Raw genomic sequence first — 26,095 nt, 5'->3', positions numbered from 1 at the left:
TTACCCCACAGATGGTGTATTTGCTCCTCCTTCACCTGGAGATCTCCCTTGCGAAACTCCCTATTAGCAGCCCCTGTTTGTCTGTGTGCTCTGAGTGCTTCCCCTCTTTTTCTCTCCACTGCAGATGGCAGAGTGTCTGGAGGGGGAAAGGATAAAACAGGTGAGATTTCAGGCTTCATATTTATAACAGTATCATCACTCTGATCTCCTAGAACTGTGTTTTCATCATGACACAGAAAGAGATGGAGACACACTCAGGTATTTAATGTGAAAAGGTCTGAAACCTCTTTCCTCTCCAATTCGGGCATCTCCCAGCAATGGAATCAACATCCTTTTGAGCTCCCAACTTGTCAAAAGACATGAAATTGTATAAAAGATCCTTGGGTCCTGATTGTGTCATCTCAGATCTGCTTAGGCGACATCAGAGGAAGTTTGAGTCACAAGACTGAGGTCCCAGTTATGCTGATTTGCCCTGAATGTGATATTAGACATTGGACTGTGAACTATTTCTGAAAGAACTCTTTACACCTAGAAAGATTTTTTTGTTTTTTAATAGAGTTTAGTTTAGTTAATAAGAAATGGCTGTAGGGTGTATTTGGGTAAGATCTGAAACATTCGTTAAACTGACAGGTAATGTGTCCGATCCTTTGGGAGTGGTAAAACCTTTTTCTTTTATATGATGAAATAAGATTTTCAGAAATCATCCTATTTGACATAAGGGGAATGTTGCCTTAAGTGGCCTTGTAATTAAGTGATTGTTCATAAGCTGCCATATAGGACAAAGAGATGTTTTGACTGCACAAGGCGCTTAAAGACACCAGACACACACAATGTGCTGCCAAGGAGCAGTTAGCAAAGTCCAAAACATCCCATGTGGAGAAAAGGGTCAAAGTGACCCATGCACATCAGTGTGAAATGACTGGTAATGAACGAATCAGAAACAAGAACAACTTGAAAATAGCTTGGACTGCAAAAGTCCTTCCAGTTAGAAGATACTTACAATGCATAACACACAAAGGTGATTGGAAAAGAACTGATAAATATATAATCTGGATGCGTATAATACGTCAGACATTTTAAGGAGCATCATAGGAGAAATGCAGCATGACCTGCCTATGCCCCAGGAGAAGGTAACTGGGCAGTATTTCTTTCAGTATGTCTGTCATTTCTTACTTTAACAGTAATTGTAATGGCAAGACATGCTTTTGGAACAAATAAGGGGTTGAATTAATCAGTCTGAGTGTCTTGGACCCTAGGTGTGTGGCATTCTCATCCAACCATTAAATAGAAACATAATCTAATTATGAACCAATTGACCAACGAGATTCTCTTTCCACAGTCTCAGACACTGACCCTAGTTTCCACTCCTAGATCCCTTCTAGGTACCTTTGAACTTCCTCAGAGCCTCCAGTAGCGCAGTAGTTTTCTGGGAGAAACCACTGACTCGCTCTTCCACTTCAGGGGAAATCTCCTCTGGCTGCTCGAACTTCCTCTTCTCACACCTGGAGAGAAACAATTTCACACCATTATAGTTCATTTAGTGACTTATTATAAGTGCTTACTAGTGAGTTGCTGCTCTAATGGGTCTGGAGTTAGAATTCCTCTGATTCTCCCAGCTGTAGAAATCTGTCCCCTAGGAACTAGAGTGAAGCCCCAGCTCATTCCACACAGGTCTCCAGACAGTCCTCAGGCGGGAAAGACTCTTGACCACTGCTACCCTGGGCTGAATGGTAACCAGGGCCCCAACAGTGAAAGGCCCATATTTGCATCCCCACTATCCTGAGGTGGCCAGTCCCCCATGGCTGTGGCATCTCTGGGAAATACTTGAGGTCAGTCCTTCCCACTGAATGGAGAATTCCAGAGTTTTCTGTGCAAGGGTGAGAACCTCAGGATGAAGTTGATCAGAGAGATTTGTATCTAGAATGTGACCTTCCCCACACATTTGGCTGTAGAGCCCTGGGAGATGCTCTACAGAAAGCTCTTTCCCAGTATTGTGAAGTGCGAGGGGAAGTGAGAGGGAGCCACGTACCTGCTCAAGGTGCTTCTGACATCCTAGAAGGGAGGAAGAGAAGGAGGGAGAGAGAGGAAAGACTCTCAGTTCCATTTGATTCACACAGGGGATCCCAGCGAAGGGATTTTGCAAATATGGGGAAGAGAGGCCCTGCCCTGACCCCAGGGCCATGCATTCCTGGAGCTAATGGGCTTTTCCATCTCTAATATCTGTGTGTTTGTAACTCTGCAGTGACCAATAGTCACTCACATATCAGCAATGCACACGCCGAGTTACAGTCAGATCTCTGACCGCTGGCTCCAGTGCTTATGATTCAGGAGCCCTCCCTTCCCTGTGTGGGGATCTGGGATGTTTCTAACCACAGGTGCTGGCTTCTAATGGTCCCTGGGGGTGCTCAACCCCAGGCCCTGCCCCGACTCCACCCCTTCCCCATTGCCACACCTCCACCCTCCCTCTTACCACTGAGGCAGGTGGGAAGTGCTGGGAGGGAGGGGGAGGAGTTGATTGGTGGGCATGAGGCGCTGGGGGTAGAGGGGGGAGCTTGCTGCCAATGGGTGCTAAGCTCCCACTAATTTTTTTCCATGGGTGCTCTAGCCCTTAAACACCCATGGAGTTGGCTCCTCTGTTTCTCCCTGTCTCACCTGCAGGAATTCACTCGCTGGCTTCTGACACTTCCCCTCCAGCTCACTGATCAGCTCACTCAGATGGGAAATCTGCTTGGAGAGTTTACTGACATTTTCATTCTGGATCCTCACAATCTCCTTGTCCAGCTTCCCCAGCTGGGCCAGCAGGAGTCGCTCTTGTTCTTTCAGGAACTGCCGCAGTTGCTGAAATTCAGACACAATCTTCTGCCTCTCGGTTTATGTTTGTTTCTGTATGAAAATATGGAAAGGGCTGGTCAGGGATATGAATGGTGTCTGGGGCCCTTTCATGGAGCGCTGAGTGTGCAGGAGGGAGAACTTGGTTGAAAATCCTAAGATTTCTGACATTTAACTCTACCCTTAGGAGAGGATTTTCTCACAGCTTCCCCTTCAGCCCCTATCTCTCTGAAAGAAAGGTTTCGATGTTTGTCATGGTCAGCATATGTTATTTATGGTCTCTGGGAATTCAGACCCAGAGCAGAGGGAGGCAGGACTCAGTGCTACACTGAGAAACACCAGGGGAGAAAAAAGAAACAAACATGTTAATGCACAAAATGACCAGACCCAGTGGACAGCACTTCACGGGTGACAATCAGGTCACTTGGGGGAGATTTCTGGGCAAGTCCCAAGAGCTAGACATTAACTCATCAACCGAAATGGAAGCTTAGGGATTGTCAACACATGAATCTAACCCAGCAATCCATGATCATGGAGAAACACACACAGGTCCATCTTCACCAAGGGCACACAGAAGTCTGCCTCCAAACAGACCTCCCACTGCCACTCCCTGCTGGTTAACCACAACAGGCACCTACCAGATACTCCTGGCTTTTCCCCTCTCCAGTCACTTTCAATCCCAGTAGCTTTTCTCTCTCATCCCTCAGAGTCTTCAATTGGGTCTGGATTCTTTTCTGAAGAAACAGTAAGGATTTGGGAGCTTTTATTTGAATGGTTGAGAGGGGTGTGGAGCTTTGTGTTTTTCCATCCAAAACCCAAGATGAGTGTTGGTCCTAATCGCTTTGTGACATCAGGGTTACCAAGGAGATGAAACCTTATCAATGCAGATTGGGAGTGTGTCATATTCCAACTTATTACCAAATCAGGTTCAGTCTTTTCAGTAATTAGACGGAGATGTGAATTATAACCAAGCTTTATTAATATTTGTGAATTGACTAGTCGTACAGCACACAACAGGACACTGGAGTCACATGGGGGTGAATTAACAGGCCTTTTTTTAAAGAAGGTTTAACAAACCAAGTGATACAAATCCCAGAAGCCACTAGGGTTTCAATATGGGCTGGGATTTCAGCTCTGAAGCCCTGGGGAATGCACTGGTTGGAAAGAGCTGGTGTAAGCACCAGGGCAAACCACATGAGATGTCGGGAAGCCATTTGTCTGGTTGGAAGCTGCAGAGTCTCCAGTTTTGTGGAGCACTATCCCTGTCCGGTAGGGACCCAGCACTGGACATGGGTTTGTCCAGTGAAAAAGATAGAGGAGGAGACTGAGGACGCAGGAGGATACCAGTGAGTGCAGGGACAGGGGTGGGGGTGAGGGTGGCATCTCCATGCAGAATGATGCAGGTGGGAGCGAGCTGAACAAGGTGGGGGAGAGCCCATGCAGGCTGAGCGATTCAGGTGTGGGAGGGCCCATGCAGGCAGGCGTGGGGATGTCCTATGTTCTGGGGATGCCTCAGTGGCCACCCTAATTAGACAGGCAGATTTGTATAGAGAACAGTTGGGGTTTGCCCCACTGCTGCCCTAAACCCTTTCAGTGGCAATGCCCCCTGGGTAGGTCCCCAATATCCCATTCCCTGGTAAAGATCCTGGAAGCAGTGCATTCTGGGAGATTTCTAAAGGCTGCCTGGTGAGACTAATGAAACCATTTTGGCTGGTCCTTGCCCACGTACACAACAGAACAGGTCAGACTGGCACCACTCAGCTCCAGCCTGGGATTCGTTTTGCTACAATCCAGTGAAATCCCAGTGGTACTTGGCATGGACCAGAGCTGTCTGGAGCCATTTTGTGTGCGGGCTCAAGGTGCCGGGAGTCCACACAGTGTTTAGCCCCGTGATCTCCTCTAGTGCAGGCCGGCAGCATCTGAGTGTAACCCCTTATGGAGCAACACAGGAGTTCAGAATCCCAGTGAGAAACCTTCGTCTCCCTGCTGAGCCTGGGCTTTCATCAAGGAATCTTTTCTTCCTACTGTTTGCACTTCATCACTGCTCATTGGTGCTGAGGGGGGCAGTGTAGGCTAGTGGTTAGGGGAAATGGGCTTGGTCTTGGATAGGTGGGGGTTTATACCCAGCTCTGACACTGACCTACTGAGTGACCTTGGACAAGTCACTGCCCTGCTTTGTGCCTCAGTTTCTCCTCCCACTCTTTGTCTCTCTTGTCAGTTAGGCCAGGGATGGGCAAACTTTTTGCCCACGGGCCACACAGGGGTTGCAAAACTCTCCTCCCACTCTTTGTCTCTCTTGTCAGTTAGACCAGGGATGGGCAAACTTTTTGCCCACGGGCCACATAGGGGTTGCAAAACTGTATGGAGGGCTGGGTAGGGAAGGCTGTGCCTCCCCAAACAGCCTGGCCCCTGCCCCCTATCTGCTCCCTCCCACTTCCTGCACCCTGTCTGCTCCCCTCAGAATCCCCGACCCATCCAACCCCCACACACTCCTTGCCTCCTGAACACCTCCTTCCGGGACCCCCCGTCCCTAACCACCGTCCCAGGGACCCTGCATCCAACCCCCCCTGCTCTCTGTTCCCTGACTGCCCCTTACTTGCTCTACCCCTTAATCCACCCCCTGCCCCTTGACTAGGTCCACCTCGGACTGCCCATGGCTCCTATTCCTTAACTGCCCCTGTTCCAGTCCTACTTTGTACTGCCCCCAGGAAACCTTCTGCCCTTATCAACCACTCCCCAGCTCCCTTAGCCACGCACTGCAGAGCATGCACGTCTGGCAGCCTGCGCATGCCTCACTCGAGGCAAGACACGGCTGCTGGCAGATGCCTGCAGCCTCTGCCCAGCTCATCGCCAGCCTGAGAGCGAGCTGGCTGCGCAGTCGTGTGGCTTCTGGGGGCAGGGGGGACAGTAGGGCTGGGAGGTTGCTTAAGCCTTCCCATGCTGTGTTGAGATCGACGGTCTGGGCCATTGGGATGGTCCCTTGTAGGGCCGGTATGTGGCCCTCTGGGCTGTAGTTTTGTGCCCGCATGCCCTGAGTTAGACTCTAAATGGCTCGGGTATCAGGGAATTGTCCCTAACACTGTGCTTTGCGTTCATGGCCCCGTGCAATTTGATGTCATGATTATTATCTCCTCTGGGGGGCTGTAGGGGCTTGCTTGGTATGCCAATTATACAGTTAATAATACTCTGGTGGATCACTAATTCAGTAATTTAACAGCCACAGCTATGTAACTCTCCTTCTCTCAGTTCTGAAGGCAAGTCGCTCCTATTGATCTGGCCTGCAAGCTCTTGTGAATCAAACCTCACTGTCATTTTTAAATAACTTCCCGTCTGCCAGATGTAGTTCTTTTTAGTTCACTGTGGGAGCGGGGTTTGAAAAGTGATCTAGCTTTGCTGTAGTAGAAACTTTCGCTACATCAGACATTATTTTTAAATCTGTTCTGTTGCCTTTTTTCTTGCAAGGTCTTGGAGTATCATTAATTTGTTACATCCTCTTTCATGCAATGAATAGGCTACCACACAGCTTGAGATGACACAGTACAGCGCTGTCCTCAAGGAAGACTTAGTGACCTGCCTATTACCTGTAATTCAAATCAGAGTTATTACCCAGTTATAGATCTGGACAGCAATTCTGTACCTTGTACTTCCTCGTTGTCGGCTTCCTTGTATGTGGAATCCATGAGTGTGAGCGCGGTGGCCCGGAATCTGTCCGGCACAACCACATTCAGAATGGGGGTTTGAATCCTCATTCACAGAACAGTTTCAGAGCGTCCTGGTGTTTCCCGTTCACACACATCCGTCTCGTTATCTGCTCTCTTTGCTGGCCTGTAATCATGTTGCTTGGTGATTTCTTTACCATGTTTTTGCCTAGCTGCGTTCTGTTTGGGGTTCCTTTTGATGGTTTTTCTCTGTTTTGCCATTTCAATTTCATCTTCTCTGCACTATGTTAGGGCATTGGATGGCGTTGCTGTATTTGGTATCTTCTCTCTATCCAGCACTGGCAGATGCGGCTCGGCAAGAATATTCTTTGCCCACACTCCAGAGTGTGACAGGTCTGTGAAGATACTGCCAGACAGACGGGTACATGTCGATCTTCCTCCTGTGAGACTTTCTCACGTGTGGTTTCTGCAAGCGCATGGCTCCATTACTGGCAGTTTGTGAAGCAGGCTTTGCTTTCCATAATCTGAGTTCACATACCTATGTGCCCGCCTGCAGCAGCAAGGGCCTGGTTCCCTTCCTGGAACTTGACTCACTGCTCTTTGGTTCAGTTGGAGGCCTACCTGTTAAGATTCGCCCATGGAGGTGTTTGTTGGTTGAAAAATGTACCACTAGGGCTACCACTAGGGCTCTGGTCTGGCAATCAGCCCCAGTGCTGGTGGGGAGGGTCACTGGGACTTCACATGGACGTCAGCTCTCCCTGTGAGGATGAGCCTGCAGGAGCAGAGTGTGTGTGTCTAAGGAGCCATAGTCAGACTTGGTGGAATTCTTTTTTTTTATACTATATAATTTTGACAGATAATGCTCATTTTAAGCAATTTTTATATTTACTGTAAACTTTCACAGCTGCACAAAGATCTGGCTTTCAGCATTTCATTCCAATTGTTAGGCCTGAATAAAGATATAGCAGACAAAACCAGGTATGCCAACCTGACCAAAGTCAGCCTAACAGAGATTTTTGGGTAATTCCTGAGTGGAAAACACTGAAAAAGCAGCATGTCTCACAAGCGCTGGGAAAAAGTGAGATAAGAGAGAAGCTGCATTCCTGGCATAGTACCAGATGTGCTGTGTTAGGAGCAGCCCCTTCGAAGAACTGATAAGAACTCTAGCTTCCCAGCCTCCTTGTTTTCACTCCATGGTTTTGTTTGTCTGTTTTTAACTCCCCTACATTTCTAACTTTAGGCATGCATGTATACTAAAGGTGTCTAGTTTCTAGTTGTTAGAAAAAGGGGGTGGGTTGCTCAAGTGAATAATTTATGACGCGACGGAACTCTCTATATAAGCTTATATTAAGCTGTAAAAGGGCTGGCAGGTTCTCTCTGGAGAAGAGCTGCTCTCTGTTGATGCGTGCACTTGTCAATAAAGAGCTTTTGATCGGACCTTGCTGGTGTTGCCTGTCTCTCTCGCGGTCAGACAACGAACTTTGCCATCTGGGTTAGAGTCACTGACACAATTGTTACCAATTTTAATTTTCACAGCTGTAGGAAATTATGGGGGGATCAGACAATATTTTGGTCATACAATAACTATTTAATGACACTGGACACTGAGAGTCAAAAAGTTGAAGCTTTGGAAGTGTTAAAATTGTCTGTGGGCAGCTAAATCTCCTCCTTCCCCAGGGCAATAACCCAATTCCTCCCCCCACCACCACCACACAGACCAAGGCTGAAAGTCCATCTGATGGTGGCTCAGGGGCCTGTGGAATGTGCTGGGATCTCAGCCTGGGCTCTAGTGGGGCAGGTGACCCTGTAACACGACCACCCCCCAGCAAATCCTGCACTGATTTTCTCCCTGTTTGTCAGTCCCAGCAGAGAGGCCAGGGACTCAATGCTGTACTGAGACCAATCTCCTCCCCACTAGGTGATAGCTGGGGCCCAATGGCCAAGGGCAGTGGGTGTGAGGGGAGCTGGCACTAGGGGTCCTGCACTGCACAGGATGTGGGGCAAACAGAGAGCTCTAGGGGTCCCTGGTTCAGTGCTGGGTGTGCTGGCCAAGAGAGCAGCCGTCACACCTGTTCTTAGCCTGGTGGTTCCTGCTTCTGTTTCCTTGCACAGTCTCCCCAGCTCCCGGGGACTCCTGGCTCTCTGCAGATGGCAACGGGTGTGAGAGGAGCTGGTGCTGGGGCTCCTGTGCTGTACAGGGGATAGGCTAACCAGAGATCTCCTGTCCCCAAGGCTCTCAGGCCACTTGTCCAGCCTGGCTGCAGGAGGGGATCTGGGGACAGACAGAGGGGGCATGGGAGAGTCTGGGAAGGCAACCACCTGGGAGCAGATTTGGAAATCCAGCAGTGGCGAGAAAGGCAAAGGGACAGGTGCTCAGGGCTGTGTCCCTTAGATATTTACAGCTCATGTCAGTGAAGATGCTGATTGGGTGGTCACTGGGGATTCAACAATCAAAATTGTAATTCAAAGTACAGTGGATCTTATTAATTGTTGTCAAACAATGACTGAGAAACCGTCACTAGCCACTTCCCCAGAGATGCTGATAACCTGAGTGTTAATAAACTTCTTTTACAAGCATAGACCCCAAAGCACAAGAAGATCCCATGACCTGATTGGGTGGCTCTTGAAATCAGAGGAAAGATTCCCAGTCACATAAAAGGCTTTTGGATCAATCCCTGAGTGACTTGGTCAGTCACCCTGAGTGCCATTCACTGCAACCCCAAAACTAGGTTCTCTGCACATGCAGTGCAGGGGGGGTTGGGGAGGTAAAACCCACCTCCATCCTGGAGCTGGGACATAGGGCCCCAGCACATCACAGCCTGTGCACCCTAAAGTCAGCCCCTCCCGCAGCCTGTGCAGAGGGGCCACGGAGAGGGACTGGCACTGGGAAGAAGCTGGCATTGCAGGCAGGGGCTGTTCCTCATGGGAGGAGCTGATCAGCTGCCCTGCCTGAAGCACAACCACTGCCTGTGACACTCCGCACGTGCCCAAGGCTTACAGTGGCCTCCTGCCCCCAAACTGTGCCCATGTTAAAAAATGGGCAGGCCTCAGTGGCCTTACCACCATGGCCCCTGGTCTTCCCTGTTCCAGTGTGCCTGGATCTCCTCACTGCTAAATGGGCTAGTTTTAGGGCTTTGTGTCCTGGCCACTGTCGCTTTGGTTGGTAACTTTAGCTACAATTCAATGGAGATGTTTGCACTGGAATTTTCTCATAATTTAAAGACAATCTTCTCCTAAAATCTCACCCCGTCTGAATGGTCCTAGGGATTTCCCCCTTTTCTCTCCAGTTCAGACTGCAGAGTGTCTGAAAGAGGAAAGGAGAAGAGAGGTGAGATTTAAGGCTTTCATATTAGAACAGTGTCCCCAGTATGAACTCCTAGAGCTGTGTTTTAATTATGACAGAGAAATAGACAGAGACACACTCGGGTATTTAATATAAAAAGGTCTGATACCGTCTCTTTTGTCTCTCACTCAGGCATCTCCCAGCAATGGAACCAACATCCATGAAGCCTCACAACCATCCCAGGACAGACAATCTGTAAATGAGATTTACTCTTCCCTCATCATCCCCTCCCACTCCTCAGACTCCAGTTGGTTTGTCTCATTCACTTGCTGCCTTTTGTCATAACTTAGACCCAGATCATGCGAAGACTTTGGCATAAAAGTAACTTTACCCACTTAGGTCCCTTTGACAGTGGATGTTCAGAGTTCCCTGGAGCGCTGGCTGCAGCCCCCCTGCACCACTGGAATTCTGCTTCCAGGAGACATTGAAGCTGCTTCTCCTCCAGCAGCTGGTCCAATCCGTCCTCTTGCTGCTGCAGCCTCACTGCTATTGGCAGTGTGCTCGCTCCAGCAGTGTCAGCATGTTTACATGCACCCGAGCTGGGAATGACACCTCTCCCAGGTGCTGTGTAGATGTGCCCTCAGTCCAACCAGGACATTCTTTATGCAGCAGGCTCTGAATGAGCTCTCTCCTGACACCTACTCATGAGCTGGGGAACAGCACTTTAGGAGCTGCCCTTGTTTGAATGAAAACATCCAGGAGCATCTCTAGACATTTTACCGCCCCAAGCACAGAGGGTCTGTTGGTCCCGCGGCTTTGGCGGACCTCCCGCAGGCGTGCTAGCAGGAGGTCCGCCGAAGCCGCGGGACCAGCGGACCATCTGCAGGCAAGCCGCCGAAGGCACTCTGCCTGCCGCCCTAGAGGCGACCGGCAGAGCGCCCCCTGCGGCTTGCCGCCTCAGGCACGTGCGTGGAGTGCTGGTGCCTGGAGCTGCCCCTGAACACACCCACCCTGCCTCGGTGCACAGCATGATGGGGCTGCTTTGCCCAAATGATCCCTTTTGGCTGGTGTTGGATCACAAGTCAGTTTGCTATTGGGGACACAGGTACTAAAGTAGGGGTAGGCAACCTGTGGCACGTGAGCTGATTTTCAGTGGCACTCACACCGCCCGGGTCCTGGCCACTGATCCGGGATACTCTGCATTTTAATTTAAATGAAGCTTTTAAACATTTTAAAAACCTTATTTACTTTACATACAATAATAGTTTAGTTATATATTATACACTTATAGAAATAGACCTTCTAAAAACCGTTAAAATGTATTACTGGCACGCAAAACCTTACATTAGAGTGAATAAATGAAGACTCGGCACAGCACTTCTGAAAGGTTGCCGAGCCCTGTACTAAAGTCTTGTTATCCTTGTTGTGTGAATCAAGGGCAGCAGAACTGTGCTTGACATACCCTGATTGAGGGGTTCCCCCTCAACTCAACTTCCCTTGCTGGGCAGGAAATGTTGGTTCCAAAGACTAGTGGAGGTGTGAGAGGGTGGTGAGTTATCTGTACTAGATGGTATAAGCCCTGGATGCTATCCAATCCTTTCTGTGTCCACTGTGTAATCACAGAGCTGGTTAAGATTCAATGAGGAGTTTTATTACACACCAACTGATTGTCAGGTCTAATCATTAGATCTTCGTTGGGAGAGTTTCTCTGATACCATAGACTGCTCTGTCTGTGCTACCAGTGAGGCTTCCCCACTAGCAGCTGAAATCACTGAGAGCTGTGCTAAGTGGTACGACTTGAAGATGTCCCAGAGAGTGTGGGGTGGCGAGCCAATAACTGGATGAGCAGTTGCTGTGGTGGTAAGTAGAACTGTGAGTGGCTGGCAAGGCAGCCGGTGCCAGAGCAAATGCCTGGACAGTAGAGCAAGCAAGATGCACCCCCTGCCCAGTGCCAGGGTGAGAGGTGAACTCTGCAGATGCACCTCTGCATTCTGGGTCTTCACTGTGAGTGCTGTAGAGGTAGAAGGAGTGGGCACATTAAAGGAACTTTTGGTTGCTTGAATTAAAACCTGAGACAAAAGGTCACTGCCCAATGTATTCCAGGGTGGTTGTTTTGCTCATGGTTTTATGTTTATTAATCCAGCTTGCAGCATTTCCCCAAATGAATGCTGTGTGATTTCCCTCCTTTCATTCAAAGTTTCTTTTCATACCTCAGTACCTCCGTTGTCTTTGTGAGAGGGGGAAGTATTTGCCTCTAGAGGTGCCCAGGGGTGGTGTTGCTTCTAGAGCGCCCAGGGGTGGTGTGATGATTTTTCTGCAGGTTACTGGGTGGGGCTGGAGCCGGTTCTGTTGTATTGTTGAAAAGGAACCTAGATCAGGGGTTCCTAAACTGGGCTTGTGAGCCCCTGGGGTTTTTGCGAAATGTTACAGGAGGTTCTCGAGGGAAAATTCCCTAATGGTGGACAGAGCTGTCCCTAGGAACCTGGGCAGCACGGGTAAGCAGCCCAGATCTCCTGGACTTCCAAGAACTAAGCAGGTCAAAGCCAGCATCTCTATCACACTGAGGAGATTTAAACTTCAAGACTCCTTATAAGAAATGGAAGGAGAGTGGGATATTTTTTCTGTTTTTAAAATGAAATAAGCAGCTAGGATGTTTTTTAAATTATTATATAAGAACAAGTTTAAGTTTTTGTTGTGAGCGTGTTTGCCTGGACTGCTCAAGACCTGAATCCTTGTGTAGGAGGAACTCTGTGAGTTGGCTTCTTAAATACCTTCCTGCTGTTTCACATCTGATGCTCCTTGATGAAATCTAGGAGCCTTGTCTTATAACAGGCTTATTCAAAGTGACACACGCTACGAAAGTGAGAGCTTGGAAGTGTGCAGCCGTTTTCATAACGCAATAAAAATACCGTCACGATAAATGATAATTAATAATAAATAGTGTGTAATAAGGATGTCATAAAAACAAATTTTATGTTTCCAAGATCACTGCTTTTATAATTTATACTCAGGTCAAGGAGAATATCCCTGGAAATATTAATTTTTAGGAGGGGGTTGACAGGACTTGACATTTTAGTGAAAGGGGTTCACGGGTTGTTAAAGTTTGGGAACCGCTGCCCTAGATATTGAACCCAGGCCTGGTTGCTGCCAGCTCCCCCCAGCGGAAGGGTTATATTAATACACAGTGAGGGCATCCACAGCCAGACACAGACTTGCACTGAAACAACAATAGGTGGGAACTAAACTCCCTTGAGTTATTTCAGTGGCAAGGTGTGTGCAGAGGAGCCTTGGCTTGGCTGTGTCTTGCTGAACATCTAACCACCCGCCTGGGACCAGCCGGGCTACAGGGGCTCCCTGGTTTAAGGTCAGAGGCAGCTGGTGTGTATTACTGACAACGCATGAAAATGGCAACAACTCATTAATGTGGAGCAAACCTTGAGCTGAAGGGTTATTTTATGGTAAATCTTCTAAGATTTATGTCATCGCAATCTAAAGGTCACAGCCGAGCTCATTCAAAACACGAGCTAAGAGCTAGAAAGAAGATTTTAGGTTTTAATTTTATAAAACTCCGAACACAAAAGGAAAAGTAACAATCCAACCCATTCCCCACCCCAATCCTCCACCCTGTTCCAGCTGCCCCAGTCTCTTCCTCTCATTTTGTCTCCTTGGGCCAATACCGAGTTCATTATCATTGAGTTGACTGGGTCTGCTGGGGGGAAATACAAGCCAGGGATCCATGTTTTGGTTTTGTCTGACTCTGGGCAGAGGAATGTCAGGCTGCAGAGAAGGGACAATGGGGACTGCTCAGCACACAAAGCTGGACGTGCTCAAGTCCACAGTTAGCAGCAACTGCTCCTCTGCGCAGGCTCTTTGCTGCTGGAGCTCCCCGCAAATGTTTCCCACCAACGCATTTGCCTCCACAGTTCTAGATTTTGACTGTGGTTGTCCCATTGCTTCTTTGACCTGAGCCGTTAGCCAGTGTTTGGGGCCTTGCTAGGTTCTTCCGTTGGCAGGAGAAATTGATTATAGGAGTCAGGTATTTCTTTGGTGCAATCTTTAGTAGTTACAAACAATATCCACACATTTCTGTGCCCTGAACACGGTACAAACAAACAGCAGCTGACAGTTTCCTTACTCACAACTGCACGTCTGCCTTTCCAGAGAACCTTGGGCCTGAAGCAAGCTCTGTCACTCAGTTTCCTGCTGGGATCACACTCAGGACTGGTTCTCTTGGCTTTCTGCCTCACGCACACCAAGCTGCCAGGCAATCCCTCAGCCCCTGCGTTTTCAGCCAGCTCCAGGGAGCTTAGGCCTGCTCTACACTTAACATTTGATCAACCTGGTGACATTATTCAGGGTAGGAAATATTGTGTACTCTTGAGTGCCACAGCTAGTTCGACCTAACCCCTGGTCCAGACAATGGAATTCTGCCGGTGACCTTGCTACAGTCTCTCAGAGAGGGGGATAAACTAGAGCAATGGAAAAAACACTTCCAGATGCATCTACACTATGGCACTTCAGCGACACAGCTGTAGCTCTGCTGTAATAGCAGTATTCTTCCTGAGTATTTTCCTGAGACCTGGTCTACACCTAAAACTTAGGTTAGCCTAGCTACATTGCTTAGAGCACTGAAAACATTCACAATCTGTATGATGTAGTTAGGTCCATCTAACCCCAGATGTGGACACAGACAGGTCAAGGGAAAAATTCTTTCTTGCTCTAACTACTGCCTCTCCTGGAGGTGGATTTACTGCATTGATGGTAAAACCTCTTTTATCGATGTAGGAAGTGTCTATGCTAGTCAGTCATTCCTACTGTATATTGAGATGAATGCACACTCCCCAGTCCCTGGATCTCCTTCTCCCAGGCTCCGGGCTGGTGCAGAGCTTCCAGTTTCTTCCCAAAATGCCAAATTCCAATTAACAAATTCTGTGTCCCTGCCACCCCACATATGCCTGTCTCAAGCTCCACATTAATACTGCCCCACAACCTCAAATCAATTCTGCCCCCAGCCCCTCCACCAGTTGTGACCCCACAGTCCCCACATTTGCCCTCATGGCCCCTTTTCTCCTCCCATCCCTGATGCTGCAGGGAGGGAGTGAGCAGGAGTTTCCAGGGGTCATAGAGCTAAGAGGGCAGAGGTTGGGTAGACAGGAGTCCTCCAGGCCATAGGGGCTGGGATTACTTGGCTAGAGAAACCCATTTTTCCATTCCCAGTGGGCTGTTCCCCCCATGTCTCAGTGACATTGTCTGACCCAGGATCCCCAGAGTCCTCCTGGCTCATAGAGGACAGTGGCAAAGAGGCTGCACAGTCCCTGGGGCAGTGACGCTATTGGCTTCTCTACCACACAGCAGCCTCCAGGGTCACAGAGACGGGATGACTGAAAGGGAGAGGTCACAGAATTTGGGTGTGTGAGGCTAGAGAAAATGATCTCAGGGTTCCCAGGGAGCTATTCCCTCGCCCCTCCCCTGTGTGTCTCAGGGACACAGGCTGAGCTGGGATCCCCCCACCCAGAGCCAGGGTCGGATTCTCCTCCCAGGGACGGAGCCCGGCGGGAAAGTGAAGATCGGGACCTTGTCACCAGCATCGATAAATGTCACCTGCCCCCGGTCACAGTCCAGACAAACCCGGATCCTGCTGGGGGCCCAGCTCAGGGGCAGGGGGGTCGCAGGGGAGGTGAGAGCCCGGAACTGACTCCCCCACCGCTGCACAGCCCAGATCCCCCCCTCAGGGCTACGGCTGATCTCTCCCTTCCTCCCCACAGACTCTCTGGCCACCCCCACAGCCCAGAATCCCCCATCCCCCACCTCCACCTCCCAGCAATGTCTCCCTGAGGTGAATCCCTCAGAGCCCAGCACCCAGGGCTCAGTGTCAAATCTCTCAGGGTTGTTGGGCAGTCGCTGCCGCGTGTCTCCCAGTCTCACACTTTTCTGATCCTCAGACAGGATGAGTTGGGGATGAGCCGTGTCTGGATCCAGAGTCACAATCACTGGGGAGAGAGAATCAGAGCGTTAGGGGCAGAGCTCAGCCCTGGGGGAGGCTGGGACCATTTCTCACACTCCCCAGTAGCCCTGTCCTGCCTGGGACAGGCCTGGATCCCAGGTCGCTGCCTCTGTCCTGCGCACCTGAGACTGAGCAGAGATGTCACTGCAGCTCCTCAGGGCAGCGATCAATCTATTGGGGATCAATTTACAGAGTCTAGTTTAGATGTGATGAATTGATCCTCGAGCTCTCTCCCCGTCAACTCCGGTTCTCCCCCGCCGCGAGAGGCGGAAGCGGAGTCGATGGGGGAGCGGCAGTATCTTAGCCCAACCCCCACCCCACCCCTTAGCATAGACTGGGGCCTTGTGTGTTTCTCATTTGCTTCCAGAAGCTTCAGCTCCCTGCTCCCTCTGCTGGGGCTGCTACATTCCTAGCATCAGACACAGCCAGGAAGGTGTCAGAAGCTTTTATTGAGGAGGGAACAGAGGAGGCCATAGGAGCTTTCTACCCCAGAGGGAAGCTCCCTCCCCTAAGGCCGCCTCCACTCCCAGGCTGGGGAACAGAGAGGAAGGTGCAGCAGTGGGGAAGAGCTGCTTAAGAGCAGAGAGTAGGAGGTGGTGGCACAGAGAGTGGCCTGCGCTGGGAAGCAGCTCCAATCTCACCCTGTCATAAGAACATAAGAACGGCCGTACCGGGTCAGACCAAAGGTCCACCTAGCCCAGTATCCTGTCTACTGACAGTGGCCAATGCCAGGTGCCCCAGAGGGAGTGAACTTAACAGGCAATGATCAAGTGATCTCTCTTCTGCCATCCATCTCCATCCTCTGTCAATGTTGTTTCAGACGTGGTGTCAGTGTCACGGTGGGTGCTCTGCTTGTCTCCTTGTTTGGTATCACTCAGCTGTGTGCGTTGTGCTCGCCCGTGTGCTGTCCCAGCTCTGCAGATAGCTGATGCAGACAGACCGACGAAAACCCCCACAGTGACCAGAGAGTCTAGAAAGAGCAAGGCACGTCCGGCCAGTTTATTGCCTTATGGACACAATTTTGCAGTTCCCTGTAGGTTTCTGTAGCCTAACTCGGCATTACTACGAGAAAGTGCCTCTTGACAGATGGACTTCGGCTCAGTCCAGGGGCGGGACTTTTCCACTGCCCCCCTCGGCCGGACAGGGACACCGCCCCAGGATACATTCTTATACACAGGTACAAACAAGTCACATCACTCGCTGACGTATCGAGGTGCAACCCCTTACGATGTAAGGGCCCGCCTCTCACTTTCTACAACTGGTCGCGGCAAATAACTCTATCCATCATTTTACCCTTTGTGCCCTCGTTATTGGGATGGGTCGCGCCTGTTCTTTTTTGTCTTGGAATGTTCCCAGTATAAGGTTTCTCCGTACCATGTTTATATTCGTGTTGCTAGGTGAAGTATATGTACAACATCAAGCCCTTTCTGGTGCCAGTTCTGTGAACCGACCGGCCTTCAGTCACAGCTTGACTTTGCTTTTTAGCTAAGTCTTGACCATTACTTTATTCAGGGCCTCAGGCCTCATACTGGCCTTTATCAGGGGCTTCACTTTACCAAGGGCAGAGGCTCAGCCCTGGGGAGGCTGGCGACCATCTCACACTCCCCAGCAGCCCTTGTCCGCCTGGGTCACAGGCCTGGATCCCAGGGAGCTGCCTCTGTCCTGGGCACCTGAGACTGAGCAGGGACATCACTGCAGTTCCTCAGGGTACGTCTACACTGCCCGCTGGCGGGTAGTAATCGATATATCAGGGATATATCGTGTCTAATCGACTTATCGTGTCTAGTCTAGATGCAATAAATTGATCCCTGAGCGCTCTCCCCTAGAGGCAGAAGCAGAGTTGGTGGGGGAGCGGCAGCGGTCGACTCGCAGCCGCGAGGAAGCCGGTAGCTAAGTCGACCTAAGACACATTAACTTCAGCTACGCTGTTCGCATAGGTGAAGTTGCGAATTTTAATTTGACCGCCCCCGACCCCTTAGCATAGCCCAGGGCCTAGTGTGTTTCTCATTTGTGTCCAGAAGCTTCAGCTCCCTGATCCCTCTGCTGCGGCTACTCCATTCCCAGCGGCAGAGTCACAGCCAGGAAAGGATCAGAAGCTTTTATTGAGGAGGGGAACAGAGGAGGCCGGTATCAGCTTTAAACCCCAAAGGGAAGTTCCCTACCCTAAGGCCGCCTCCACTCCCAGGCCAGGGAACAGAGATGAAGGTGCAGCATTGGGGAAGAGCTGCTTAAAACCACAGAGTAGGAGGTGGCATTGGGTGGGGGAGCCCCATCCCCAGCCTAGAGAGAAGGCAGGAGCTGGCAGCATCACAGGGAGAGCATCTCCCCAATCCAGGGAGCAGGGAGCAGCTCCAATGGGGGAGCCCAGCCCTGCCCAGAGGAAAGGCAGGATGTTGGAGAAGAGCGATGCGGAGACCCTCCTGCACTGGGGTAAAGCAGAGGGATGTGTCAGCCCTCAGGGCAGAGAGCTCTATTCAGGTGCTGCTCAGTGAGTGTTTCTGTTCATCAGCGTGGGCATGAACTCAGCACTAAGGTTGTTGTCAAGATTGCTTGTGTGATGTCAGTCTGGGATCTCCCCAGGAGTTCTGGACCCTTGGTAGAAGTTGGGGGTGGGGCACGAGGTCCCACCACCGGTGGCCCTGCCCACTCCTTGGCCCTGCCCCATTACTCCTCTTCCAGCCAAGCCCCTAACCCCTGGCCAAGCTGGGAGCGTTGCCTGCTGGGGAGAGTCCTGGACTCTCCACCTGCCCTGGGTGGGATTCTGGGGGCCTGAGAGCAGCCCCAGCCCCATGTCCCCACTCCCCAGAGTGCTCCACCCAGGGTAGGTAGAGGGTATTGGGCTTCCCAGTGCTGCTTGGGCTCCCTGGGTGGGAGCCTGGCTCTGGTTTTTGGCCTCGCCAGGGGCAGGGTCTCGGGGGAAGAGGAGCAGGGGTGGGGACACAGAGAGGGGCCACCGCTGGGAAGCGGCTGCAATCTCACCTTGTCTGTGTGCTCCGAGTGGTTCCTCTCTTTTTCTCTCCAGTGCAGATGGCAGAGTGTCTGGAGGGGAAAGGATAAGAGAGGTGAGATTTCAGACTTCATATTTATAACAGTATCACCACTCTGATCTCCTAGAACTGTGTTTTCATCATGACACAGAAACAGACAGAGACACACTCAGGTATTTAATGTGACGAGGTCTGAAAACTTCTCTTTCCTCTCTCATTCAGGCATCTCCCAGCAATGGAACCAACATCCTTTTGAGCTCCCAACTTGTCAAAAGACATGAAATTGTGTAAAAGATCCTTTGGTCCTGATTCTGTCTTCCCAGATCTGCTTAGGCTTCGTCAGAGGAAGTTTGAGTCACAAGACTGAGGTCTCAGTTATGCTGATATGCCCTGAAGGTGATATTAGACATTGGACTGTGAACTATTTCTGGAAGAACTCTTTACGCCTAGAAAGCTTTTTTTGTTTTTTAATAGAGTTTAATTTAGTTAATAAGAAATGGGTGTAGCGTGTATTTGGGTAAGATCTGAAACATTCGTTAACCTGGCAGGTAATGTGTCCGATCCTTTGGGAGTGGTAAAACCTTTTCTTTTATATGATGAAATAAGATTTTCAGACATCATCATATTTGACATAAGGGGAATGTTGCCTTAAGTGGCCTTGTAATTAAGTGATTGTTCATAAGCTGCCATATAGGACAAAGAGATGTTTTGACCACACAATGTGCTTAAAGACACCAGACACCCACAATGTGCTGCCCAGGAGCAGTTAGCAAAGTCCAAAAAATCTCATGTGGAGAAAAGTGTCAAAGTGACCCGTGCACATCAGTGTGTAATGACTGGTAATGAACAAATCAGAAACGAGAATAACTTGAAAATAGCTTGGACAGCAAAAGTCCTGCCAGTAAGAAGATACTTACAATGCATAACACACAGAGGTGATTGGAAAAGAACTAATAAATATATAATCTGGATGCATATAAAACGTCAGACATTGTAAGGAGCATGATAGGAGAAATGCATCATGACCTGCCTATGCCCCAGGAGCAGGTAGCTGGGCAGTATTTCTTTCAGTATGTCTGTCATGTCTTACTTGAATAGTAGTTGTAATGGCAAGACATGCTTTTGGAACAAATAAGGGGTTGAATTAATCAGTCTGAGTGTTGTGGACCCTACGTGTGTGGCATTCTCATCCAACCATTAAATAGAAGCATAATCTAATTATGAACCAATTGACCAGCGCCATTCTCAGTCTCAGACACTGATGCCAGATTTCCCCCGTAGATCCCCTTCTAGGTACCTTTGAACTTCCTCAGCAACCTCCAGTAGTCGCAATAGTATTCTGGAGAAACCACTGACTTGCCCCCAGTTCAGGAGAAACTCTCTGGCTTCTGGAAACTTCCCCTTCTCACCTCGGAGAGAAACATTTCACACCATTAGATGTTCATAGTGACTTATTATAAGTGCTTTATAGGGGAGTCAGCTGCTCGAATGGGCCTGTGTGTTGTCGGTTAGAAGTCCTCGGTGCTTTCTCCCAGCCTGCCAGGAAATCTTCCCCTAGAAACTAGACTAGGCACCAACTCCCACCTCCCCGAGCTCACTTCCACCGATCTCCCAAACAGTCTTCAGATGGAAAGCTCTTAACCACTGCTGGCCTGGCTGAATGTTAACCAGGGCCCAGCAGTACAGGCCCATATTCCGTCTCCACTATCCTGAGGGCGCCATCCCTCAGGGAGTTAATCTGTTGGGAAATACTTGAGGTCAGTCCTTCCCTGAATGAGAATTCCAGGATTTTCTGTGCAAAGGGTGAGACCCTCAGGACGAAAGCTGATCAGAGAGATTTGTATCTAGAATGTGACCTTCCCCACACATTCTGTACAAGCCCGGGGGAGATGCATGGCTAACATCACCACAAACTCTTTTCCAGATCTATGAAGTCGCGAGGGGGAGTGAAGAGGAGCACATACTGCTCAAGGTCTTTCTGACATCCTAGAAAGGAGGGAGAGGGAGAGAAAGCAGAGGAAGACTCTCATCCATTTATCATGCAAGGGGATCCCTAGAGAGGGATTTTGCTAAATATGGGGAAAAAGCGAAGGCCCTGCCTTGCCCGGGCCATAGATTCCTGAGCTAATGTGCTTTTGCGCATCACTATATCTGTGTTGTAACTCGTGCAGTGACCACTAGTCACTCACATATCAGCAATGCACAACCGAGTTACACTGGAGATCTGCTGCCACTGGCTCCAGGCTTATGATCGGAAGCCCTCCCTTCCCTGTGTTGGGATTTGGATATTTCATAACAACATGCTGGCTTCAAATTGTCCCTGGGTGCTGCTGAACCCCAGGCCTTGCCCCTCCGCCCTGCCCCAGCTCCCCCTTCCCAATGCCACAGCCCATCCTCCCTCTTTCCCGCCCACTCATCCCTTGCCCAGCAACCCATCCCCATGTTCTTTCGTCTCTCCCTTCCAGTGGCCTCCTGCACCATGGGCAGCCTGATCGAGGGCAGGTGGGAGCGCTGGGAGGAAGGGGGAGGAGTTTGCTCGGTGGGCAATGAGGGTTGTGGAGGTAGCGGGAAACTGGCTGCCATGGTGTAAGCACGCACTAATTTTTCCCTGGGGTGCTCTGCCCTTCAAGACCCATGGAGTTGGCGCCTCTCCTTTCTCCCCTTGTCTCACCTGCAGGAATTCACTCGCTGGCTTCTGACACTCCCCTCAGCTCAGTGATCAGCTCATTGAGATGGCAAATCTGCTCAGACAGATTTCACTGACATTTTATTCTGGATCCTCACATCTCCTGTCCAAGCTTCCCCAGCGGGCCAGCAGGAAGTCGCTCTTGTTCCTTCGGAACTGCCGCCGTTCTTGAAAGTCGACCACAGTCTTTCTGCCTCTCAGTCTCTGTTTGCTTCTGTATGAAAATAGGAGAAGGCTGATCAGGGGATTATGAGATGGCACCTTAGGAATCCTTTTATGGAGTGCTGATGTGCAGGAGGGAGAACTTGTGGTTGAAATAAATGCCTAAAGATTTCTTGACATTGACTCTACCCGAGGAAGAACTTTTCTCACAACTTGCCCTTCAGCCCTATATCTCTGAAAGAGAGGTTTCCCATGTCTTCCTGTTAGCAGTATTCGTATATTTTATGGCCTTTGGAATTCAGACCCAGCGCAGTAGAGAGGGAGGATCGAGCACACACTGACAGAACGCCAGAGAGAAAAAGAAACAGACATGTTAACACACGAAATGACAGACACAGCGGACAGCACTTCCACGGATGACATTCAGTTGACTGGTGCGTTTCTGGGAAAGTCAGAAGAGCTAGACATTAACTCATCAACTGAAATGGAAGCTTAGGGCTTGTCTCCACGAATCTAACCCCGCAATCTATGATCATGAGAAACACGCACGTCCATGTTCACCAGCCACACAGAGTCTGTCTCCAAGGAGACTTCCCATTGCCATTCCTGCTTGGTTAACCACAACAGCACCTAACCAGATACTCCTGGCTTTTCGCCCTCTACCAGTCACTTTCAATCCCAGCTGCTTTTCTCTCTCATGCCGCCAGAGTCTTCATTGGTGTCTGAGATTCTTTCATGAAGAACCAAAAAGGATTGAGAGCTTATTGTTGGCTTGAGAGGCGTGTGGAAGCTTTTGTTTTTCATCAAAACCCAAGCTGACGTTGTCCTAATCGCGTTGTGCATTCGGGGCCACAGGTGATGAAACCTTATCCAATGCAGACTGGGTGTGTCATCTTCCCACTTCTTACCAGATCAGGTCAGTTTTTCAGTATATTAGACGGAGATCTGCATTATAACCAAGCATATTGGTATTTAGAATTGGACTAGATCGTACAGCCCATAACAGGACACTGGAGTCACATGGGGGTGAATCAACAGGCCTTTTTTTAAAGAAGGTTTAACAAACCAAGTGATACAAATCCCAGAAGCCACCAGGGTTTCAATGTGGGCTGGGATTTCAGCCCTGAAGCCCTGGGGACTGCACTGGTTGGACAGAACTGATCTAAGCACCGGGGCAAACCCCATGAGATGTCGGGAGGCCTTTCGTCTGGTTGGAAGCTGCACAGTCCCCAGTTTTGTGGAGCATTATTCCTCTCCGGTAGTGACCTAGCACTGGACATGGTTTTGTGCAGTGAAAAAGAAAGAGGAGGAGACTGAGGATGCAGGAGGATACCAGTGAGGGCGGGGACAGGAGTGGGGGTGGGGGTGGCACCTCCATGCAGAACGACGCAGGTGGGAGCGAGCTGAAGAAGGCGGGGGAGGACGCATGCAGGCTGAGCGACTCAGGTGTGCAGGCGTGGGGATGTCCTATGTTCTGGGGATGCCTCAGTGGCCACCCTAATTAGACAGGCAGATTTGTATAGAGAACTGTTGGGGTTTGCCCCAGTGCTGCCCTAACCCTTTCAGTGGCAATGCCCTCTGGGTAGGTCCTCAATGTCCCATTCCCTGGTAAAGATCCCGGAAGCAGTGCATTCTGGGATATTACAAAATCTGCCTGGTGGGACTAATGAAACCATTCTGACTGGTCCTTGCCCACGTGCACAACAGAACAGGTCAGACTGGCACCGGTCAGCTCCAGCCTGGGGTTAGTTTTGCTACAATCCAGTGAAATCCCAGTGGTACTTGGCATGGACCTGAGCTGTCTGGAGCCATTTTGTGTGCAGGCTCAAGGTGCCGGGAGTCCACACAGTGTTTAGTCCCGTGATCTCCTCTAGTGCAGGCCGGCACCATTGGAGATTAACCCCTCATGGAGCAATACAGGAGTTCAGAATCCCAGTGGGAAACCTTGTCTCCGTGCTGAGCCTGGGAGTCTTTTCTTCCTTCTGTTTGCACTTCATCACTGCTCAGTGCTGCTGAGGGAGGGCAGCGTAGGCTAGTGGTTAGGGCAATGGGCTTGGCCTTGGATAAGTGGGGGGTTATACCCAGCTCTGACACTGATCTACTGAGTGACCTTGGACAAGTCACGTCCCCTCTTTGTGCCTCAGTTTCTCATCCCACTCTTTGTCTCTCTTGTCCAGTTAGACCAGGGATGGGCAAATTTTTTGGCCCACGGGACACATAGGGGTTGCAAAACTGTATAGAGGACCGGGTAGGGAAGGCTGTGCATCCCCAAACAGCGTGGCCCCTGCCCCCTAACTGCTCCCTCCCACTTCCTGCACCCTGTCTGCTCCCCTCAGAATCCCCGACCCATCCAACCTCCCCACGCTCCTTGTCTCCTGTGCGCTCTTCCCGCGACCCCCCGTCCCTAACCACCCTCCCAGGGACCCCGCATCCAACCCCCCCGCTCTCTGTTCCCTGACTGCCCCACCCCCTATCCACACCCCTGCCCCCTGACAGGCCCCTCAGGACTCCTACGCCCCATCCAACTGCCCCCTGTTCCCAGTCCACTGACTGCCCCACAGGACCCTCTGCCCCTTACCAAACCCTCCAGCCCTCTTGCCACGCCATCAGAGCAGCACGTCTGGCAGCCTTGCAGCCCACTCGGAGCCAGAAACGCTGCCGCGCAGCCCTGCAGGACCGCACATCATCGCAGCCTGGAGCACTGCCTGCGCAGCGGTGTGGCTTCGGGGGCAGGTGGGGCAACGGTACGGGGAGGTGCTAGCCTCCCCAGCTGGGAGATCAGGGTCTGGGCAGGATGGTCCCGTATACTGGATGTGGCCAACAGGCCGTAGTTTGCCCACCCCTGAGTTAGACTGTAAATGGCTCAGGGCAGGGATTGCCCTTCACTGGCTTTTGCGCAGGGCCCCCTGCAATTGAGGTCAGATCTCCTCTGGGGGCTGTAGGGGCTGCTGGGATGCCAATAACAATAATAAACACTGTGATCCAATCAGTAATAACAGACACAGCTTGTAACTCCTCCTTCTCCAGCCTGAAGGTTGCACTCGCATACACTGGCCTGCAGCTCTTGTGAGTCAAACCTCACTGGGCATTTAATAACTTCCCGTCTGCAGAGAGTTCCCTTAGTTCACTGGTAGGAGCTGGGTTGGAAAAGGATTCAGCTGCTCAGAGAAAACTTTCCCACATCAGATAATTTTTAACTCTTTCTGTTGCCTTTCTTGCCAGGCTGGAGTATCATTAATTTGTACAGCCTCTTTCAGGCAATGAAGGCTACACCCAGCTGAGTGACACAGATACACCTGTCTCAGGAAACTTGTGATGCCAAAGTTATTACCCATTAGACTGGACAGCAACTCTGTACCTTGTACTCCTGGGTGGCTTCCTGGATGGGAACCACTGTGTGAGCGCGGTGAGCCCGGGATCTGTCACACACCACACAGATGGGGGTTTGATCCTCTTCACAGAACAGTTTCAGAGCCTCCTGGTGTTCCCCACACACCCCGTCTCCTCCTCTTCCCTTTGCTGCCTGTAAACTCAGTCGCTTGGCGATTTCTACCATGTTTGCCAGCTGCCTGTTGGGCTTGAGGTTTCTCTGTTGCACAGTTTCTCTGCACTGAGGGCAGGAGGCGGCTGTATCGGATCCCTCCCAGCACTGGCTGATGCAGGCTTGGCAGAAATTGTGCCCACACTCCAGATTGACAGGTTCTGTGAAATACTCCAGACAGACGGGACATGTCGCTTCCCCCTGGAGACTTTCCATGGGGCTCTCTGCAGCCATGGCTCCTCTGGGCAGTTTGTAACAGACTTTGTTTCAAATTCCTGAATTCACACTATGCCCCGCCTGCAGCAGCAAGGGGGTGTTTCCCTTCCTGGAACTGACTCCTGCTGTTTGTTCAGTTGGAAGGGGCCTACCTTTAAAATTACAGCCCTGGAGGTTGTGGTGAGAAATTTACCACTAGGGCTCTGGTCTGGCAATCAGCCCCAGTGCTGGTGGGGAGGGTCACTGGGACTTCACATGGACGTCAGCTCTCCCTGTGAGGATGAGCCTGCAGGAGCAGAGTGTGTGTGTCTAAGGAGCTATAGTCAGACTTGGTGGAATTCTTTTTTTTTTATACTATATAATTTTGACAGATAATGCTCATTTTAAGCAATTTTTATATTTATTGTAAACTTTCACAGTTGCACAAAAATCTGGGTTTCAGCATTTCATTCCAATTGTTACCAATTTAAATTTTTGCAGCTGTGGGAAATTATGGGGGGATCAGACAATATTTTGGTCATACAATAACTATTTATTGACACTGAATACTGAGAGTCAAAAAGTTGAAGCTTTGGAAGTGTTAAAATTGTCTGTGAGCAGGTAAATCTCCTCCCTCCCCCAGGGCAATAACCCAATTCCTCCCTCCTCCCCCACCAAACGGACCAAGGCTGAAAGTCCATTTGATGGCGGCTCAGGGGCCTGTGGAATGTGCTGGGATCTCAGCCTGG

At 50.3% G+C, this 26,095-nt stretch overlaps 3 protein-coding genes across 4 annotated transcripts in view; 1 reads left to right on the top strand and 2 right to left on the bottom strand.

Annotated features, from left to right (window-relative positions):
- The window catches only part of LOC116825470 (zinc finger protein RFP-like), a 31,564-nt gene extending 6,156 nt beyond the window's left edge, over positions 1–25,408 (bottom strand). Inside the window, 6 exon segments of the mRNA XM_075071654.1 lie at positions 5–136; positions 1,387–1,502; positions 2,030–2,052; positions 2,653–2,883; positions 3,468–3,563; positions 24,969–25,408. Of these exon segments, the coding sequence (XP_074927755.1) occupies positions 5–136; positions 1,387–1,502; positions 2,030–2,052; positions 2,653–2,883; positions 3,468–3,563; positions 24,969–25,385 (1,015 nt within the window). The 5' untranslated portion in view covers positions 25,386–25,408.
- Positions 1–26,095, top strand: part of LOC116823721 (zinc finger protein RFP-like) — a 415,971-nt gene that overhangs the window by 44,083 nt on the left and 345,793 nt on the right. The window lies entirely within an intron of this gene.
- Positions 13,016–21,864, bottom strand: LOC142047609 (butyrophilin subfamily 1 member A1-like). The gene is made up of 4 exons (XM_075071482.1): positions 21,821–21,864; positions 21,547–21,662; positions 18,755–18,814; positions 13,016–15,761 (listed from the first exon to the last, which is right to left on the bottom strand). The coding sequence occupies exons 1-4, from the start codon at positions 21,862–21,864 to the stop codon at positions 15,250–15,252; spliced, it is 732 nt and encodes a 243-aa protein (XP_074927583.1). The 3' UTR covers positions 13,016–15,249.

Source organism: Chelonoidis abingdonii, chromosome 12 (genome assembly GCF_003597395.2).
Source record: "Chelonoidis abingdonii isolate Lonesome George chromosome 12, CheloAbing_2.0, whole genome shotgun sequence".
Classification (NCBI taxonomy): domain Eukaryota; kingdom Metazoa; phylum Chordata; order Testudines; family Testudinidae; genus Chelonoidis; species Chelonoidis abingdonii.
Note: the sequence above shows the minus strand (reverse complement) of the source record. Positions and strands in the feature narration are given on the sequence as shown.